Raw genomic sequence first — 23,094 nt, 5'->3', positions numbered from 1 at the left:
CCACATACTGTTTTATAAGTGTTATATATCTAGTGTGTAATGTGTTATTGTTGCTGTAGTTGTTTCTATCTATTGAGAGAATGACAGAGAGCATCTGGTGGAGATGAAAGACGTGACTAAATCTGCTCAGGATTGAAATCTCCCTTCATTAAAGAGATATAGGCATCACTAAGTCCTTCACGCAAACACCCCTGAATGGTAGAGATGAAGGGATTGGTCTTGTGATGTAATCTAACTTAGGAGTCTATAAAAGAGCAATCACTTACTCTTGACATCTTTACTACATTTTAGCTCAGTGGAAGTAACCCCAGTTAGAATTACCGATTGCAGTTATTCTTGGTGGCAGGTGGGAAATAGAGTAGGAAGAAGTAAGAGAACAAATAGCATGGGGAACACTAAAAGTGGAGCTTTGTCTAAAGAGATCCTTGATGATTTAAAATTAAACACAAGGTATTCAGAGGAAGAGCTGTGCAAGTGGTATGAGGGTTTCAAGAAGCAATGCCCAGATGGCAAGATCAGCCGCACAGACTTTGAAAAGATCTATGCCAACTTTTTTCCTAACTCAGACCCCAAGACCTACGCAAGGCATGTATTCCGTAGCTTTGATACAAATGATGATGGAACATTGGACTTCCGGGAATACATTATTGCACTTCACCTTACCTCTTCTGGGAAAACCAATCTTAAATTAGAATGGGCATTTTCTTTATTTGATGTGGACAGAAACGGTGAAGTCAGCAAGGTCGAAGTACTCGAAATAATAACAGTAAGTACACTCTGGTCTCTTGCATTCTGTCTAGACAAGACTAAGGGGTCTATGTACTAACCCTGGAGAGAGATAAAGTGGACAGGGAAAAAGTACCAACCATTCAGCTCCTAACTGTCACTTTACAGGCTGTGTTTGAAAAATGACAGGAGCTGATCGGTTGGTACTTTATCTTCTTCTACTTTATCTCTCTCCAAGGCTTAGTACATAGACCCCAAAATCATGTAAAACAAGATACTCTATAAGAACATAACAACATAAGTACTCCAGTTCAGTGTTTTATTTATTCATCTTATTAAAACTTTTTTAGTATCCAAGTCCAAGTAAACTACTCTCACTCAAATATATCCCAGAAGGCAAGGGGGTGCAAACTGTCAAGGTAATTCTAACAACTATTAATTTAATTATGAACATGATTCGGTTACAGTAAAGAATGTTGTACAATAATTAAATTCAATTGCTATTTTAGATGCTACATTATGGGCTAAATGTGGGTCAGTCATGCAATACAATAATTGTTATGAAGAGGCAGTGCTACTTTTATCATCGTTCTAGATGATACGCAGTAGCAACCCCTTTTTTAATATCATTTTTAACCCTTGTAACTAGCTGCGGAAACAAAAAAGAAATCAGTTAAAACATTTCATACATGAGTAAAATGGGAGGCAATTGGGAAGCCGACTGCCTAAATACCGGCAGCCGGCTTCCCGACTGTCTTATCCCGGCAAGGGTGAAATGCCGGGCGTCTAGATGTAGACGCCCGCATTTCCCCGACGCCGGGAGACCGGCGCCCGGCATCACGATCGTAGTGATGCCGGGCGCCGCAAGCGGACAGCCGCGGGGGGGAGGGTTAGGTTTAGGGCTCCCGGGGGGGGACTTAGGGTTAGGCACCCCCCCGGGAGGGTTAGGGTTAGGCTAGGGTGAGGGAGGGTTAGGGTTAGGCACCCCCGGGGGGGACTTAGGCTTAGGCAGCGGGGAAGGGGGTGGTTAGGGTTAGGCACTTAGAGGGGGGATTAGGGATAGGCACTTGGGGGGGAAGTTAGGGTTAGGTACCCCTAAGGAGGGTTAGGGGGGTTAGGTTAGGTTAGTGGATACTTACCTATCCACGATCGTGATTTCCAGCGCTGTCGGGCTTCTGCTGCGTCGCACTCTGCTTCTGTCGGGCTGCCGCTGACGGGAATCGAAACGCCGGCCATGCGGCCGACGGTATTTCATACCAACTCCGAGTAAAATAAGCATCTGACAACTTGTCCAGAGTGAGGAAGCTACTATAAACCTTGTACTGTCTTGTTACTTTAGATGGGTACAGGCACCTTATTTTCAGGGGGAGAAAATGCAAGGAGGTAAGTTGTCAATTGGATCTTGGTAGCTCAGTGGATGTTATTGCACTGTATTTTGTCCTTCTTAGTATTTTTATAATGACTTTGTAGATGGCTTTATAAGTAAGCTGTCCATACTTGTAAATGGTACTAAATTATGTAAGGTTGTTAGGTAGAGATGAGCGGTTCGGTTTTGCTAAAAAGAAAATGAATACACCTGAACTTTGAGGTTCTGAGTCGAACTGAGTCCTGGCATGGATCACTTAGGGGTTCTGAGTCGAACTGAGTCCTGACACGGGTCACTTAGGGGTTGTGAGTAGAACTGAGACCTGGCACGGGTCACTTAGGGGTTCCGAGTAGAACTGAGTTCCGACTCTGATCTTCTTGCCATGTTTGGACCACGGATCTAAAAACGTATCTTGCGTATTTTGGATCGTCTCATGATTTCAGGTGCTGTGAGGTTGTCAAAATTGACTGAAAATGACTGGAGATTATTAATGTTAATGATGTTGATAATACTATAGAAACAATAACAGGCCCAAGTTAGATGATTTTAGCTGTTTTTATTAATATTTAAAGCAATCCAAAATCAAAACACTTGAGGGTTGCTTTACCAAAACACGGGGTCCATGCACATCTCTATTGTTAATACAAAACATGATAATAACTCACAACAGTTAGATTTACACAAAAGTAAAATGTGAAAATGACAGATACAGTTTAGCAGATGTTAGATTATATAAGTCATGGGAACAATTATGCTACTTATTCATTGAATAGAATATAATTGGATAAATCTGTGCTAGAGCAGGATTTACAAATTGTAGTAGACAGTAAGCTGAGTAGATGTACTCACAGCAGCTGTTGCAAAAGCTGCTAAAGTCTCAGGATAAAGAAAATAGAAACATTTGAATATGATGCATATTGAGTTTTACAATTGAACTAGTTGTTCTCTCTAAACACAAATATAGAAGAAGGTAGGTGCAAGTGCAGCTATGCATACTATAAATGGAAAAAAGCCAACGTACTGTAGTCGGAAACTTTACTGTAATGTTAGACCAACTAGAAAAATCTCTACCAGGGGATGTGGTAACTTGCTAATGGGGTATAAAATGTATTGGATACTGTTATTGCCAGCAATGGCACTTTTAGATCCACTAGAATTAGTGGATAACATAATTGTGCTAATTGATCTGAAATAATCATAATCATGATGCAATATTTCCCACTGTGAGGATAAGTTGGGGGTCTGCCTCACTGGCATTTTGTTAAGGTGCCCATCCACTTAAATATTTGAAAACGACTGCACGATTACGACATTGTAATCGTGCAGTCGTTTGTCAGTCTGTGATGAGCCTGCACTGAATGAGCAGTCGTTCAGTGCAGGCTCATCAATCATCTGGTAACATGCTGAACCTGACGTTACCGTCAGGTTGCCCAGCATGTTTGCACGATGTTAGATGTCTAAACGACCAGCAGGCACGCGCATCGCTGGTCGTTTTAGACACTTTTACAAACAATTTGCAAACGATTTGCAAACGATTGTTATCGTTCAATCGCTCAACATAATCGTCTAGTGGATAAGCACCTTTACCCTTCTCTGGATCAGTATTTATTTATTTATTTATTAATTATTACTTATATAGCACCAGCATGTTGCGTTGGGCAATGTAGGTAGAGAATGGAAAAGGTTGAACCCTCAATTAAACCTTTAAAAGCAGGCATGTTCTGCAGCCCATGCTATGTATGCCAATATTCATAACAACACTGATAGAAATAATATTGCATTGTGTCATGCATTTTAGAAAGTTTGCAGACTGACCAACACAAAATGCTCTGCAGACACTGATTGGTGTTTTTCATCACTATGGCATATATTATGCTCCTGAGTGCCTAGTAAACCAAAACTTTTATTTTTGTTGTTTCGAACACAAGACCAGCAAATGTTTTCTGCTGTATTAAACAGATTTTAGCAGTGTTATAATAATAATAATAATATTATTATTTATACAGAGCTTTTCTCCAATAGGACTCTAGACACTTTAGATACCATGAGCATAACACGATTTCTCTGACGATATGCCCGATTCCAATGGATCGGGCCGACATATCGTCCAAATCGTCTAGTGTGTACCCATTATGTTGGCTTTTGCGCACTCCCGTTTGGTCTTCAGCCGCATTGCCAGGTCGTCCCTACATGCAGCTTAACCTGACAATGCGGCTGACGACCCCATGCAACAGGGGCCATCACATCGGGCGGTCGGGCACCGAATAGTCTAATGTGTACAGGCCGTCCGATATGTTGGCCCGTCGGCAGAAGAGGAGCCAGTCGCGTCACTGGGTACACATATCATTTAATGTGTACCCAGCTTTAGACTTGCATAAAATACATAAACCATAAAGGCGTAAACATAATACAAAGAGTGTGGCAGCCATTTTGGGTCATCAGTTCCAAGGTTTATTCATCCTACCCACAAAGTATTCAGGTCAGGCAGCCATTTTAGGTGCACTACATAGGATTACATTGGGTAGAATAGGCAATGTCTGGAGGAGATGGCAAATAATGGGGAGAGATAAAAATACTTGTCAGGATAAAAGATCTTTGGAAAATCATCAGAACCATGGCCTGCTCATCCTGCACAAGAGAGTACCAGGTGAGACAGCCATCTTGGGCATACTATGTAGGCTAGGTTGGACTATCCATCTGGTACTTCTGGCAAATGCCAGAAGGGCCGATGGCCAAATGGGCCGGTCCAGCATTAAACCCTGGCTGAGCAGCTCCGCCTCCTGTCGCTCTGCCCGGCTGGGATACTGACAGACAGGGGCATGCAGAGAGGCCATGTCCCTGTGACTCATGGCCCTTAATTCCAAAACATACAATATTGGTGGCAAAATGCAGAAGTAAGCTAATATTTCACAGAACAGTTTATTTCTAATAGGAATCTACAGTATATGATCACCGGTAAAACTCTATTTTATTAATGCTACATAAAACTGATAAGTAGATTTAGTGCATGAATATTCATATTTAAAACCATAATTTTTCATAAATATTTGTATTTGGGTGTTTTTTTCAGTACAGCATATTAGTATTTCATTAAAGAGCAAATAAATTCTGGTTTGTATTAATTGATAGGAAAGAGTGACTGCAATAACAGGTTAGAAAGAGACTCATGTGAACAGATTTAAAAAAAATGTATTACATCATAAATTTTCTTTCCTGAAAGAAAAGTTCAGGGCAGATTATATCATATATTAAAGAAAAGCGAATTACAAATAAATATGATCCATTATTTTATACATTAATCTGTTGCAAATCCAACTGGTATACACCTACAATTAAAATAATATGAATGTCAATACTTGTACATTGCTGGAATGCAGTGTGTCTTGTAATGAGTTGAATTGTTCTATATATCCTCAATAAAACAATATCTATTTTCTTTTTGGTATCTAACCTACTGACCTGTCATGAAACTAATAATGAAAATATATATACAAGGGTTTTTTTGTTTGTTTCTTTTTAAATATGCATAACAGTTTGTGTCTAGATCTGGACTCCTTCCTGAACCCTTTCTACGGCATTAACTTTAAGCTCCAGAAGCTCCAAATGCGTATATTGATATGAATAGGCAATTGTAAGTAGGAAGTAGACCTCTTCCTGTACATGTGAAATCATTTGAATGCCAGTAGACTATTTCCTTAAACATAGGCTTTCACAGGCAAGTGTTTGTGATAAACCCTAACATAATCTGATCACAGGCACAAAGTAAGCCAAAAAAAAAAAAATGTTGGCTGTTTTTTTTTTCAGTTAAGAAAATAAATCTTTCCAACAGTATGAAAAGACTGAAATTATTATCAGTTGATTATATAATTTTCTATATATCTATCAACGTCATCCAAACCCCTACTTATTCTACACTGACAATACAACAACACTTGCAGTTGGCGTTTGTGAGCTATTTTACCTGTACATTAATTGCTTTCAATAGAAATGTCTGATTCTGATGTTTTAAGATGATGTTTTCATTGTAGATTATTGCATAAGCTAATGCTGTAGTCGGCTGCAAGTGTACTGAGATGCCCACCGGCGGCTTCACAGATCCAAGCAAGTGCGTACAGGTTACGCAACCGCCGTCACAGACCATTTTATAATCAGCTATCTGAATAGCTCTATGGTCACGCAGAATGGCCGTCTGAAATGAGCCATTGGAAGCACTTGATCTGCCTACGGGATTGTAGATGCAGGCTACGAAATGCTCCAAAAACGGCAGGTACACACCTGCATTTTTTGCCACCACTCCCCGTTACCTTCCCCAAATGGTCCCTTACTGCCAATCACTTTGATCCTCTCTGTAAATGAAACAAAAATAAGATGCTTTATTAGGTGACCACTTAGTAAAGTCACGTAAACTTTCTACTATCCATTTAAATGTGTATTTGACTGAGGTCAGATCACCTTCTTATTATACTTATTACTTTATAGCTCATGCAGTTGTCCACAATTATGAATTGTGGTGGAAAGAACAGCCCATGTAGCAAATCTGCTTCTGTGGTCACTGGAATGTTCGCAGCAGCACTTCAAGGAGATGAAGGGACCTTCTGTATCCATTCATATGGTTTTGTTAGAGGACAGGACTGCATGTGACAGGAGAAGTGTAAGAAATACCAAGATTGGAGGTCCCGTCGGCACAAGGGAGGCGTTTGGGCATTTTTTAACAAATGGCATTTTAAACAAAACTCACAGTGAAGACACCAGCCTCCACAGTGCGCGGCAATGAGAAAAAAAATAGCCCCTCTGCAAATCTGGACAGTCCTTAACAAATGGGACTATTGGCGGCTTCAACCATAAAGGAGGAGGGGAGCTTCCCGTGCTGCAGTCCAGAGACAGTTCAGCCTGCACAATGGAAATGGCAGGCGCCGCGACCAACACATGTGCACAAACACCAGTGGGACTGGTGTATACACACAAACACCTGGTTCTAGTGACTGCAGTTCACAGACACTGGCTCACTGTGGGTGGTGGATTTTACTGGGGAAGCTGTTGCCCTGCAGCCCCTAGGTAAAATCCGCTACTGAATGGGACTATCCCACCAAAAGCTGTACAGTTGTGAGGAATGCACTATGGGGTCTATTCATCATTACTTAAAAATCGATGGAGGTAATTAGGTTTAGAACTCGCATGGAGTTCTACCTAATTACCGGAGGAATTCATCATTCCTCCTCTCCATAAGTATCTATTCCGCAAAGCTGTCATTTTTGCGATGACAGCTTTTCAGAAAATAAATACTGTTCCCTGCCTACACTAACTTATCGCATCTGTAATCAGTGCTGCGCATGCACCATTATGTTCAACAAAGCAGCGCATAAGTAGCACTGATTACAGCTGTGGTAATTCTGTGGTCGTCTGCCACTTCCAAACCCCCCATCCCCCTCCGCTCCCCTCTCCCACCTGCCTGGCTGCAGCAGCGGACCCCGACCTCCCATCTGAAGATTTAATAATTTTTTTTAACTTTACTGTTTTAAAAAAAAAACTTTACTGTGTTCTGCCGGGAGAACAACAGTCAGAGCAGCAGCCGGAGCCAGAGGAGGGACCAGGGAGCGACAGAGGGAGCCGAGGAGGACCTGCTCACGCTGAAAGCAGGTAAGTATATCCCGCTGTACGCCACCTGAGAGTGGCGTATAGTAACACCATCAAATTCTGAAAATACATAATTTTCGGAATCTGATGAATAGCCTAATTTCTACATCCCCGTACTAATGTATGGAGAGTGTGGAAAAGAACGCAGACGCACTTAACCAGGAGATATCAATGATATCTCCTATGTTAAGTGTGTTAATGAATACTAAAAAAAATGGTAATTAAGGAAAATGTCCTTAAAACCATTATTTTAGTGTTGATGAATAGGCCCTCACTTGATAATTATGGTTTGAACTCACTGCGAGTTCAAACACAGTTTAGGAGGCATTCATCATGCCTCCTGTTTTAAACTATCACCTCTGAAAAACTGCTGCCTGTCTTCCAGCTGCAAATACGCAGCTTGAAGACAGGCTGCGGACTTTACCTTCCCGCCCCCCTGTGGGTGTACGATTCGCCCCCCCTCCCACCGTGGGTGTCCTCCCCCCGTCCCACCTGCGGGTGTCTGGCCCCCCTCCTTCTCCTTAGCCCGGCTCACCTGTCTTCTTTCGGTGAGGCGGGCCACATGTCTGCAGTGCCCTGGAGCTCTGCAGTGCAGACACAACAGAGAGGGATCTGAATAGATCCCTGTGCTGTGTGGCTGTCATGTTAATCTTCACAGGCTGCCGTGTAAACCTGAAAGTGGCATTCAGTAACATCATCAACTTCCGAAAAAAATGCTTTTTTGGAACTTGATGAATAGCCCCGATACTTACTTTTCACAAAAGTATGTGAAAATTTTAATTTTCACATGCTTGTGTGAAAAATAAGTGATGATGAATAGGCCCCTGAGAGTAAGGTGATATATGCTCTGTGTTACACTAGTAAAAAAAAAAAAAAAGAAGAGAATATTGAAATTGTTACTAGCAGATGTCACTAAGCCAAGCAGGAACATACTGTCCAGGAGAGGAGTAAGGAAACCTATGAAATTAACATGATGACATTGATATTTACCTGCATGGAGGCCATTTAATAAGCCTATACTTTTTTAATTTTATAATGCAATACGATTTTTCTAATCTCACGAGATAGGTATTGAGATACTGGCATTCTGTACTAAAGGCCAGTAACTCTAAACTGTTATACAATGATCAAGCTTGTCATGGAAATACACAGTTTATTTTATTTTAAAGTGATAGTAACATATATACCTCGGGGTTCTATTCATCATCACTTCATTTATACAAAAGCAGGTCAAAATTAACATTTTCACCTACTTTTGTATAAATGAACTATCGGGCCCATTCATTATAAAGGTAATGCAGGAGATGTCACAGATATCTCCTGCTTACCTTTCAGTCCCGATCTGACCCGGCATTCCCATACACTAGTATATAGACCTAAATTCATCAAGCTCCAAAAATACAAACGTTTCAGAGCTTGACTGCAGGAACATTCGCCATCTTCAGATGGAAAGGAGTCCCGGGTTGCGAAGAGAGATACTTTCGGATCCCTCCACCACTGGCCAGTTCCTTCTGCCGGACACCAGGGCTTTGTGCACCTTCGTGAACCCCAGTTAACACAGGCGCACTAACACTACTGAGTCAGACTCGTCAATGCTAATTTTGGATTAGCTGTCTCCCCGCTGGGGCAATGATAATTGCTCAGGCATATACGGCAAGACAGAATGTTAATTCGGCCTCACAGCCAGAGAGCTTGTATATGATTTCCAAAAAAGGCCCTATCTATGTATTATTTTATTGTGTTCTCAGGGTTTGTGTGAATTTCCTACATGTACTCCTGTTTCCTCCGACAATCCAAAATCATACTGGGAATTTAATTGGCTTCTGCCAAAAAATGAACCCTAGTGTGTATGTGTATGGGGAAATGTGGTAGGGAATATACAGTAGATTGTAAGCTCCACTGGGGAGGGGGACTGATGTGAATGACTAAATATGCCCTGTAAAGTGCTGTAGAATATATACAGTATGCATTATTTCAAGTGGGGGCAATATACAGCCCGCGGGCCATATTCAACTCGCTGAGCACTGTGATCTGGCCCATTAGATGCAGCAGCTGAGCTGGTACTAATTCAGCAGCTGAGCTGGTACTAATGCCTGCAAAGGTTGACGTAACTACTGCTCTGAGGGCCCTTGTTGCTGGGAACTAAACACAACTGAGCTGGCAGAGATCCCTAGGGGCGGAGCTAAGCCCGGGCAGGAGGAGTACAAAGTGTGAGACCAGCGCGGGAGAGGGACAAGGTAGACCGGAGTGAGAGAGTAAAGAGAGCGCAGGGGGTATGTGAAGGGAGAGCTGTGACGGATCAGGAGGATCACTGATCAGAAGACTATTAGAGGGAAAGCACAGAAAATCCGAACAAGAAATATGTTTGCTAAGAGCTGTGACATTGTGAACAGTTAAGTGCTAATGGTGAGAGAGGCACAAGAGTGACAGTGAGTTCTCTTCCCCTGCCCTAAATGTGGGAAGGGTTTGATGTAAGTGTGTGGGGAAAATACAATTAATATTATTTAAGTTTTATTCTAGTTTAAATAAGAAAATGTTTTGTGTGCGGCTCTCAACAGGTTTCTAAAAGTTGTTTAACTGTGTGGAGTTTGTATATTCTGCCTGTGCTTGCGTGGGTTTCCTCCAGGTACTCTGGTTTCCTCCCACACTCCAAAAAATATACTGGTAGGTTAATTGGCTCCCACCAAAAAATTAACCCTAGTTTGTATGTGTGTGCGTATACATGTGGTAGGGAATATAGAGTGTGAGCTCCACTGGGGCAGGGACGGATGTGAGTGGGCAAAATATGCTCTGTAAAGCGCTGCGGAATATGTGTGCGCTATATAAATAACCGGTAATAAATAAATAATAAATAAATATAATAACCAGCCACACACACACTGTACTTACTGTATTTACTAATAAGGGGAGGGATGTAGCAGGCAACCAATTGCACACAGGCCACATATACCGTGCCGGAAATACGAACTGGCCACCTCATATCCATTTAGGTGAAATTCTAAAACCATGGCAAGGCATAACCCCTCCAGTACCACCAGCATGCACATCTATCCCTGGGGTTCCCCCAAATATCTCCATGGTCTCATTGCAACTGAGGAGAGCAAAGAGGCTAGTTCACACCTTAAATTAGTCTCTGCTCCCAAATCCTCCAATGCCCTCTTCACTGCTCCTTGTCCATGTATGTTATGTATACCCAGGCCAGTATCTGACCCATGCACTCTAGCTGGCATGTACATCCTGGATGTGTGATCTTTTAACTCTCAATGGGGTCTATTCACTAAGCCTTGGATAGAGATAAAATGGAGAAAGATAAGTCCCAGCCAATCAGCTCCTAACTGTCAGTTACAGGCTGTGTTTGAAAAATTACAGTTAGTAGCTGATTGGCTGGGACTTATCTTTCTCCATTTTATCTTTCTCCAAGGCTTAGTGAATAGACCCCAAATATGATGACTCCATTATTGCTAACACCTTAACCCACCATACACACATCAATCATCACAGTAATTAGGAAATGTCCCTGAGAATGCCAGTTGCCAGTTCTACAGATTTAGGGTCTGATTATGAGTTGCACGCTGTGTGGATGCCACATGCAATTGGCCGAAGTCTGCGCATGGATCTCAGTTGCACAGCGCATGTGTCCCGATTGTTAGTGCTTAGAGACGCATTACAGAAACGGACACATGGTCTGTGAAATTCACTGGGCATACCTGAGAGGTAACATGGGGGTAGCTAAGCAGATGTGGGCGTGTCAGGGGCGTGTAGCTGTAGGCGGCTGTGTCCAAAGACGCACAGTTGCTCACGCCGGAGGCCATGGTCAGATGAGAAACTGCATCTGCCATAGGGCTGGTGCACGTTTTGATGGCGCGTCCAATTGTGCACCGATGCAAGTGGGCATCTCAGTTTTGCGATAATGGAACGTGACATTAGCATATGGCACAGCCGTGTGACTCAGAATCAGCCCCGTAATGTAACCTGTGTCATTGATTCCCTCATGTAAAATAATTAGGTCTGGGAATGGTCAACCTTGTAGATTCTTGTCAGTTCTGGGATTACCTGGGCTCATGGCATGTCGCTGCTTCCAAACCACATCAGCTCTGCCTGCTGTCTGAGATACTGTCCCTATGGCTTCTCCCAGTGGCGTAACTAGGGTATTTGGAGCCCAGGGCAAATCTGAAAAGGGAGCCCCCCACATGTGCGCGGCAAAAAAAATGGGCGTGGTCACTTAAAAATGGGGCGTGTCAACATGACACACCCCTTTATTTTCAAACTGAACATTCCTATCCATATGCACCTTAACCCCAGTAGTACCCCTTATACAGTACCCCCAGTATGCAGTTGTGGTCCCTCTCATGCAGGCCCATAGTAGTGCCCCTTATACAGTATCCCCAGTAGTGGTCCCTCTTATACAGCCCCCAATTAGTTCCCCTTACTCAGTACCCCCAGTAGTGGCCCCCCCAAATGCAGTGCCCCACGTAGTGTTCCCCCTTATGCAGTGCCCCCAGTAGCAGTCCCCACAATGCAGTGCGCCCAGTAGCGGTATCCCCTTATGCAGTGCCCTTTTATATAGTGCCCCCAGCAGTAGTCCCCCCCATGCAGTTTTCCCAGTAGTGGTCCCCTTATGCAGGCACCCTGTAGTGATCCCCCCTATCTAGTGCCCCCTGTAGTGGTCCCCGCAGTGCCCCTAGCAGTCAGCCCCTTATATAGTGCCCCCAGCAGTAGTGTCTCCCCCTCCCATGCAGTGCCCCCAGTAGTGGTCCCCCTGATGCAGGCTCCCAGTAGTGACCCCCCCCCTATCCAGTGGTCCCTGTAGTGGCCCTTCCTATTATTGCCCCCAGTAGTGGTCCCCCGAGTGCAGTGCCTCTAGTAATACTAGGCCCCTTTTAGAATGCCCCCAGTGGTAGTCCCCCCCCAAGTAGTAGTCCCCAGTAGAGTAGCCCCCCCCCAGTATAGGTCCTCCCAATGGCACCCCCAGTAGAGGTCCCCCCCAGTAGTAGCCAACCCCTCCCCCGTTGAGCAGATAGGTTTAAATAAATATATATATAAAAATATACTTACCTGATTCCACGCTGCTCCTGCTCCTGTCTGCGACGCCGCTCCCGACCGCCAGTCCGCCCGGGCTGGCGCGCTCAGCATTATGGGACTGACGTCATGACGTAATGACGTCAGTCCCATTACCCACTGCAGGAGCCGGACGGAAGTCCGGCTCTTGCAGTGGGTGCTGCAGCAGTCAATGAGAGTCTATTTGACTCTCATTGGCTGCTGTTTAACACACGCATCGCCGCCAGCGCTGGCGGCGATGCGTGTGTTATGCACAGCCTGAGCCCGCCTCCTGGCGCTATTGGGCAAGCGCTCAGGGGGAGGGAATGGGCTCAGGCGTGCAGCACAGGACCGGCGCTGGAAGCCTAGCGCCGGTCCTGTGCAAATGTGTAGCGCTGACCGCACTCATTGCGGTCGGCGCTACACTGGCTATGTAGGGCGGGCGGGCCGGTACCGTGGCCGGTGGCGCCCCCCCCGCGCCGCTGGTCCAACGGCGCCCAGGGCACGAACCCCGCTCGCCCTGCCCTAGTTACGCCACTGGCTTCTCCTCTGCCCTTAATACAGCCCAATGTATGTAGGACTATCCACACTATGAGGGGCTTAGAGATAACAGCAAAGCGTGCCAATGGAACACAGCTGCACCACAGCCCCAGAACTTCACCAATAAGTTCGTAGACTGTCCCCTACACCTCCTTTGCTTCAAATTTTTCTTCCTTTACCATATTTGTCACTTTTTTTTTGTCTATTTTCCATAGGGGGATTTGATAAACCAGAAATTTTAAGACTGAAAATAATAATGTCAGAGCAGGAGGACAAGTAACACCACTCCCCTTTTATTTTCTGTATATTACACTCCAACTATAAACTATATTATCTGGCAGCCTGAGGACACTGTGTATGATGTGTCAAAGGCCGACTCCGAGCTCCATTGTTAATCTGTATCAGTAGTATCAGTCGGATGTAGTCATGAGAAGGGAGTTCGGCATTGAAATACCAACACCTATCTTAATCCCGACGCCAGAATCCAGGAGGACACTTGCCCGAACAAAGGTAAGCCGGAGCACCCTTAGTGTTAGCCGCAGGGGGAGGGTTAGGTTTAGGTAAGTTAGCGGGGTTAGCGTTAGGTTTTGGGGAGGGAGGTTAGGGTTAGGCACCACTAGGGGGGGTTAGGGTTAGGCACTAAGGGGGGAGGTTTAGGTTTAAGCACGAAGGGGGGAAACTTAGGTTTAGGCACTAAAGGGGAGGGTTAGGGTGCAGAGTGGGGGAGGATTAGGGTTAGGCTACAAAAAGGGAGGGTTAGGGGCAGAAGGGGAGAGGGTAAGTATACTTACCCGACAGCTGGCTTTACATACCCAGTCAGTGGCTTAGACCCCGCACCCGGGAGTTCAGCTATGATAATCTTGATTAGTTAAAAATCCTACCGTTTACAGTGACTGTGACAGTGCAGAGGTATTGGACCATTGATCTCACTAGGACGACCTACTGTATTAAATACTCCTAGCAGCGCTAATTTTTCCACATTAATGGAGGGCAGAGCTACAGTATAGGGCCTAATTCAGAAGTGTTTGCTAGTGCAGCCAAAACTGTGTCTTTTGCCACAGCGTGACTGCATGTTTATGCTAATGCTGCAGCCAAAGGGCATCGTACGATGCCTACCGGCTGCAGCGCTAATCCACCGCTGTGCACATTAAGACATACCATCAGCCTTCAGATCGAACATTGCACCACTGTCCTATGGAGGCGCAATAATCCATCTGAACATGACTGCTGGTGTCACTGCAACCGGTGTCAATGCAAGGTGCAGTTGCTGACCATAACACACCCGCGTCTGGCTAGCCACCTCCCTGTTACAACCCTGAAACGTCAACTGAAATTGCCTTTCTCTGCATCCAAATTCATTCTGCGCCTCCTGGCCGTAATCATCAGGACAGATGCGCAATTCAACTAGGACACATGAGCAGACTGAAACCATCAGCCGCTTGCATACAGCATTAACACTGCGTCTACCTCTGAATCAGACTCATAGCCTCTGCATTCCAGGTGGCATAATCCACTATGATGAAGATATATCTCTTACCCAATCTACTAGTCACAGCTTAATAGGTTCTCCACTGCACATCAGAGTACTAACAGATGGTACAGATATTATCTGGCATTCCTGGCAAGAAAATGTTCTGTGTCAGGTGGTTCACTGATTGGTCCGTCCCCTGATGCCAAATGGATTTTGAGGACTAGTGACAGCAGTTGCATGTGAAAGCTCTTTGAAATCACTAATGAAACTTGTCTTACTGGCTTGTCTATTCCCTTCTGCCTACTTTGCAAACCTTTACAGTAACTCTCTGCCAGGTTACTCTTCCTGCACTCATCCCTGGGAGGATTCTGCCAGCTTTGCACTAATGTCTTCCGGAGATGGACATAGAGATGGGCTTCCCTGAACTCTTTCCTGCAGCCCTCACTCTCTGCTACATTGGGGAACACTGAAGGTGGGTCTATGTTGGGTGTACCAGGGTTACTCAGGGTAAAGTCAGTCAAAACAAGGTCACTGTGGATGCCACTACTCATAACTGGATCTGTAATACTACTAGGGACAGTAGCATCATGGTACACAAACTCCAATGAGCTGCAAATGACAGCCTCTCCACTGGAGGCAAAAGGCATGCTTAACATCTAGCATCTTTAATATTTTCCTATGGGCCAGTTGATACTGTGGGAATTCCTGATTTTTGTAGTCTGGCAGCTTGGAACTTTTTGTTTGCCTGAATCTTTGTTTTGGGTGATATTATTTCCAAAGAGCACATCAGTTGGGAGGCCATCCATGAAGGCAACACTTCACATCTGTTTGCCAGCACCCCAGTTGTGACATACTCTTGCAATGGGCTCTTCTCTTTGAAATACATCTGCCACTGTAACTTGGGAAGTGTGAACCTGCAAGACTGTAGCAGCATCAATGTCACACACCTCCGGAGTTGCTTACCGAGTCCGGCAGTGCTGGAGTCTAGCACCTTCGGAGTTCTAGGCTCCCTCGATGGGTCTGGGTGCTGCTGTCCAGCTTCCACTGCCCCCTGGCCAGTATGGGTGACTTAAGGGCTCTTGTGTAAGTCCCAAAACTCCTGCTGGTAGGTCTCAGTGGTAATGGCATAGTGTTTTAGGACCACACTACCTCATAGTCTCCACAGTCCTTGAGGGCCTCTACTGCACAATAGCCCTCCACTGCACATCCTTGCATTGTAGGGACTAAAGGGGAGATGTATTAAGCATTGAAGAGAGATAAAGTGGAGTAGTTACTAAAGGAACCAATCAGCTTCTGTCATTTCAAACACTGTGCTAGATAAATGACAGAATCTGTTTCGCTGCCTTAGACAACATCTCCCCTTTATTTATAAGGCTTGATATATCTCCCCCTACGTGTTTTACTCATTCCCACCTGAACAAGTCATGTAGTTTACAGGTAATTTCAAACAACTGCAAATGTCCATCAATATCTCCAACATTTTCCTCAAACTTGGTAAAGTGCATGGATGCTAATGTGGGTTCAGGAGCTGGCAACCATTCATTGGTTTCTATTGTCTGTTTAGCCCTCCTAGCACGACACATTTGGATGATCAGCCTCCTCTTATTCCCAGATGCTCTTCCTCCAGCACAGTTAGTGAATCAGGCTTGCATTTAAAGGAACATTAGGGATCCTGTTCTGCTGGAAACCACTACTTGGTAGAGCAGCAGCTGCGATCAGCACTGGGCTGCGGGGGGGTGGGGGGAGGTGTTCTGTTGGGTTGTTCCCTTGTGCAATGTCACAGACAGTATTATCCTCCCTGATCTCCTCATCCATATTTATCAGCACCATTTTCATGTTGCATATTGTTGTTAGATCAATGACGTCAATGTGTTTTCCTCTAGACCGTATTCTTTGGTTACTTTATGTTTTGATATATGCCTGGTTACAAATATATATGATCTATATATTCCTTTGGTAGTCTTGGATCTGCAATTCTCTCCTTCAGATAATGTGCACTTTATAAACATCTTCTATATAAGCAGGGCCAAAACCTTGCTACAACAGCATCCTATTGGTTATGCTGTCAATTTACTCATTGGTACAAGCTACCTGAAAGTCATTTGTTTCTTAAACCACAACTCAAGCTACAGTACAGTAAATAGGAATACATTATGGAAAACGTTTTTAGGGGATTCCTCTACATATTTACATCCTCTGACTGGGCTGCAATCTTTATTGTCTTTGTAAATGACTGTTCGCTCTAAGACTGCATCGGATACACAGGATTACATAGACTTCCCATGAAAGATTCTTTCCTTTGATATCAGAAAGATCCACAGATCCACAGTCTTTACTAACCCACTCACCCTCCAACCACTTTAGTATGCTGGATGCTTGTTTACATATTTAGCTCGATTCTGGGTTACATTACCAACACCTATGCCTTCTTTAATATGACCAATAAAAGACAACAAAGGTCTCTCCTGTAGGCCTAGACAGACATGCATATTGTATGTGTACAGTGTATGTTTTTGGATCTATTTATAATGTGTGATATTAAGTCAGGTAAAAGTTTTTCCCCAGTCTGATCTACTTGGGTTGGAGGTTTAATTCAAATATCAAAATTTAATTCACAAGTTTTGCCAAACTCTAACGTAAAATATTATGAATAACAAATGGCTACATTTTTGCTCATCTCCACACAGGGCAAATCATAAGATATTTCAAAGCAAAGGTATAATTTAAAGGACTTCCTAATAAGTGTATCAGCTTTTCAATTTTCCTTATATATTAGCACTGGCTGATGTACCCGGGTTCACCTGGGTAGACCTCAGATATTTACTGTTTCCATTTCCATCTCACCATTCCAGTAACACATTAACCCTTCACCTATATAGTAATGCATTACTGCTATAGTAAGGCATTACCCTCCTTCACCTGTGTACTAACACATTCCACTCCCTCACCTCTGTAGTTACACATTCCTCTCCATCATCTATGTAGTAACACATTTCCCCCCTCACCTATATAGTAACACATTCCCCTCTTACTGCTGTTGTAACACATTTCCCTCTCTCACCTCTGTAGTAACACATTCCCTTTTCTCACTATTCAAATAGGGGAACCACACCAACGGACAGTGATGTTTGACAGCATATGGGGTGACAGTTGGTGTTTGAATATCGAACAGTGTTGCAGCCACAATGAGTCAGTCAGTCAGGACATTCATAGGAGGAACAAACATTTTAGCCCTTTTCACCCCCACAGGAGCCGAATTTCGAAAAAGCCCTGCTTAGGGGGTGACTATGTCATGGAAGGTGTATACTCCCCAAGTTTCATGTTTCAAGGTCCAGGGGTTTGGGCTCAGTGGGGTAAATTTACTAAAGTGAGAGTTTCTAGAATTACATTTTAGAAGAGATGTTGCCCATAGCAACCAATCAGATTCTACTTAACATTTAACTGGCACCTTCTAGAAGATAATAGCTAGAATCTGATTGGTTGCTACAGGCAACATCTCTTCTAAAACTCATTTCTAAAAACTCTCACTTTAGTAAATAAACCCCAGCGAGTCAGTGAATCAGTGAGCCAGTCAGTAAATCAGGGCATTTGATTTTGTATATAGAGAATTACATTATTGGTGGTGGTGGTGGTGGTGGTGGTGTTCTCCTAGAGAAATGACAGATAAGTAATTCACTCATAAATCCTTAATTCTCCTTATTTACAGGCTATATTCAAGATGATTCCTCCAGAAGAACAGAAAAATCTACCAGATGATGAAAATACACCACAGAAAAGAGCAGACAAGTTATGGCTTTACTTTAAAAAGAAAGACCATGGTAATTAATAGTTTAAATATCAGTACTGAAGTTTTCAGATTAATTTGTTTATTGGTGGAATGACAAAGGTGAAGTGTGTTCTTGCGTTATGTCAAATTTGTATCACATCCATTCACTTGTATTGCAGTTGCACTTTTGTTAATTTTTCATGACAAAAAAACAAATGAAACATTTACAGCACACACTAAAAATAAGCATGTGCGATAAATAGCTTATTGCTGCATGAGGTTTTACTATGTGAATTTATTACACATAGCTCATACTTACATACACTCCAGCAACTTCTGAAAGACTTCAAATCTGAGGTAGTTTTCATTCATAGTTAGAACAATATTGGGCCTGATTCAGAGATGAATGCAATGGCGATTACATACGCAGATCGAGCGATTGTTTGCCATCGCGCCTGCGTATAAGCCACACTGCGTGTGCACAGTGATCGCATTGCTACTACGGACGCACATAAGAAACCATTGCAAAGTGAGTGACAGGCTGACAGTGTGGGGGGTGGTCAGAAAAACGCAGGTGTGTCTGTCTGTTTACATGCCATTACATGGGTGTGCATAAATTAGCCCTTGTGATCTCCTACGCAGCATGAGAGCCCTCTGCGTATCAGGAGAGCTACCAAGTCTGCGCAAGGGCAAGATGGTCAATCAATGTGCGTCGATGTTACCGATATTTATGCAGATAAGCGACGTCAAACACATGTAAGAAGACAGCAGTGGGCGTCCTTATGCTCTGGTGATCTTTGGAACTATTAGCATATTTTCGCAGCTGCGTTGCATACGAAATCGCAGCTGCAATCACATTAGCGTCCATCTCTGAATCAGGACCATTGTCTGTAGTTGGCCATAAGCGTTCTATCCAGCGACATTTAATGGGAACTTTGCTCAAGCGTATTGTTCCATCTCAGGAATGAATGTGGCATTTCTTTATTAACAAATGGAACCTCGTGTAAACGTTTCTGTATCAATTTTGTTAATAATTTTTTCATAATTATCCATACATAATTTTTTTTCACTTATAGAGCATACTGAGCCATTATGCATGCTCCAGTCACAAAAATAATCCATAATAAATTGAGGGTCATATTGATTTAAGGTAAAATGTTTACCAAGCCAGAGCAACCAATCGGCCATTTCCGTTCATTCTCTAAATTGCAGTAAATAATAGATAAAATGTAACAGAGTAATGGTTGGTTTTGTTTACTCCACATATGAATCATTTACAAATGATAGTGCATAATCCTTATTGCATTTGATATTTACATAAGAATAATTTAAGTGAAAAATCTATATAATATACTTTATAGATGTATCTATGATGTGTTATAGATGTATCTATACATGTGTAACGATTGTTAAGTCTCATTCATGTCTTCTTTGCTTGGCATCTAGATAAAATTGCTGAAGGAGAATTCATTCAAGGCGTTATGATGAACGATGACATAATGCGGCTTATACAATATGACCCGAAAGTCACCAGCAAGTCTTGAAGGAATACTAGAAGGCATAAAAATATGCCAAACGTGATTGCATGTGGTTTATATGTGTTTGTGAGGTATCTTGTAATGTTTACAGGCCACAACAAAGGCTCTATACAGTTATGACATAGAACACGCATAGATGTCTTTATCATTTCAGCTGTTGGACTACAAGTCCCTGAATAACTTTTTAAGTTTAGCAGACACCAAATACAGCTTCCCTCTCAAGGATTTTTAGTAAATTGGAAGTTATCATATCGCAATAAGATGGTAACACTATTGGATACACTGTGAGGGTGTGGCAGAACAGTAATTGTGTGTCTATTGTACAGTAAGTGTGACCCTGTAATTCTCTAACAATGACCATGAATGCAGAAACTGCAAATATAATATTGTCTGTCACGACATGACTATGAGCAAGGTAATTGTAAGCATGACTACTTTTATGTGGACGAGTCCATGTTCAGAATATCCACATTCAGAATGTCAACACAAAAATGTCGACATTGTCTGAATGTTAACATTCTGAACATACTGTATACTATCATTAAATACACCAACCGTTCATTGTTATCATTATTAAAATATACTTAATTTATGCCACAATTATAATTAGCCACACCCAGCTTGATATTTGACTCTTGTATTCCTATATATGGTTTAAAAATGCTAATTAAAAAATCCTTGAAAGACTCCAAATAACAACGGATTTGTTTCCTCTTTTGTGGTAATTCTGTAGATGGAGAATGAGATTTCCTTTTTTTGCAATATCCACTGAAATATCATAGTTATATAGTAGGTTTTACTTGTCAGCTTTGCCTCTTACACCATAGATTATAAACCCTGTCATAAACACTGTAACAAATCAGAAACAGTGTAACAAAGTTAGAGTAGCCTCTGAGGAAGCAAAAGCTGTTTATATAAAATGGGGCCCATACATCAGCAATTAATCGGGGAAATTCCACGTTCTGCAGATGATTGTGCAAATATATCTGCAATGTATGGGGTTCATCGATTGCTGACTCCAAACAAAGAGTGATCAGAATCTGTAAATCAGGTTGTCCAACATGGTAGATTTCACGACCAATCGGGGCTGTAGATTGTTAGTGTATGGTGCAATTAGCCAATTTCCCGATCGTTACTAGTAAAATGATGAGCCTTTCACTAATGTCAGGTGTTGTTGACCCATTTCATAGGGATCTTGTTAAGATATTGGAATAAATTATTTTCACAATAAAATATTTTTTTCTCTCATACCTAAATCTAATTTAAGTCCTGATAATTGACATTTTGCTACATAAAATATTTCTGATATTTTATTTGCTAAGAATGATTAATTTTTCTTGGAACAATATTAATGAACCACCTACTGGTTCCAGCCAGTCTGCACCATTGCACAAGTCCTGCAGGCCCTGAATGGAGGCACCGTTTAAAATTCATAATTCAACAGCTGTCAGCAGGGAGTGTGCAGAAAGCGGCATATCAGTGGATTGCTGGGGTACCTGTGGCTCCAGAGAGGGGGAACTTCAGTTCAGTGGAGTTCTAAAGTAAGCAAGTAATTTCAATGAAAACCTTCAGGTAAATAGAATGGTTGGTCTTGCCACTAAATTAACTCATGAATATTAAATGAATACAGATGTCCATAATGGTGGCAGTGGAAATTCAATATTTTATCATGTAATTTCTTTTTCTGAGACCCACTATAAGTATCTGATCTGCCAACACATAAGCCCATTCTTTCCAATGTCAAAGTAATTATTCTTACTCCATTGTAAGGATCCCATGCTACTTCCCACTCAGGTTAAAACTATTTTACGATGTAGTTTCCATAACTGGTTCATAAGTCAGATACAAGACCAATGTATTATTATTTTCTGTCTTTTATACTTTGTGCACTGTATGTTTAAGTTAATATGTCGTTGGTGAATTCAGATTTTTGTAGTACTGACATATAATTCTATTTATATAATTGTTTAATCACTTCTTATGTTGAACAATTTAATAATAAGCGTTGACTTTGTTATAAGTGATAATGTCCATACTCATCTGTGTCTTGAGCAAGATTTTTATTCTAATGATAATTATTATAAAAAAATAAAACAATATAGAGTTAATAGTTTGCTTTTTACTTATGTGCTGAAAACTGTCATCTGCTTTAGCAAGAATAGATCAATACTAAACTTTTTTATACAGAGTGGCAAAAATATTATTAGTACCCAGTTAACCACAAACAGAGCATTCAACAGTCCACTGTTTAGACCGTATTAAGCTGACTAATATATGAGACATTTAGAAATGTGTTAGAAATAAAGATATTTTTGTTAAGTGAGTGTTGCATGTATACTAGGAAGTGCTATTTCCTAAGAACATTCCATTTTTTTGTCTGTAAAACTAGTGATGACATAAGAGGGAGCCACTCACAGCTTAACATTGTTCAGTTTGAAAATGTCTAGGGCAAGACGAGATTTCATCTTATCATAACAAGCTATAGTCAAGCCAATCAAATCGGTTTATCTCAATTCTTATAATAACTACATTTTTGTTACATTGTTTCAGTAAACATTAATAGAATATTTGGTGGCCTAAACTGACAATAATTTGCAAAAACCATCGATTTAAAAACATATTTGTGATTAGTGTGTTTTAACCAATCATTAGCCAAATAGTCTGCATAAACGTAATAAAACATGAACTATGATGGTTATGATGCAGACAAAATTGTGATTGTGTTTATAATTTAAATGGCACATCATCATAATAATAATAATAATAATAATAATAATAATAATAATAATAATGATAATAATATTAATTTGTATTATTAATAATAATAATAATAATAATAGCAGATAATAATACTGGGCAGAGGCAAATGCAAGATTTCTAGAGGGAGGTTTCCAAATGCTTGATGTTAAAGCAAGTGTGGGCAGCCCATGGAAAGGGCATAATTAGAAATGATGAAAGTATAGTCTGCCTAATACAAAGTGCAGTGTATGTAAGATATCATACATATACTGGGCCA

General features: G+C 42.1%; 1 protein-coding gene across 1 annotated transcript; it reads left to right on the top strand.

Moving 5' to 3' along the window:
- Positions 1-297: 297 nt before the first annotated feature.
- LOC148508461 (visinin-like) lies at positions 298-22,154 on the top strand. The gene is made up of 3 exons (XM_088444487.1): positions 298-766; positions 18,481-18,592; positions 19,987-22,154. The coding sequence occupies exons 1-3, from the start codon at positions 386-388 to the stop codon at positions 20,082-20,084; spliced, it is 591 nt and encodes a 196-aa protein (XP_088300613.1). The 5' UTR covers positions 298-385; the 3' UTR covers positions 20,085-22,154.
- Positions 22,155-23,094: the final 940 nt, after the last annotated feature.

This window comes from Taudactylus pleione, unplaced genomic scaffold (genome assembly GCF_031769625.1).
Source record: "Taudactylus pleione unplaced genomic scaffold, aTauple2 ptg000366l, whole genome shotgun sequence".
NCBI lineage: Eukaryota > Metazoa > Chordata > Amphibia > Anura > Myobatrachidae > Taudactylus > Taudactylus pleione.
The sequence above is the reverse complement of the archived record's forward strand: the minus strand, read 5'-3'. Positions and strand labels throughout refer to the sequence as shown.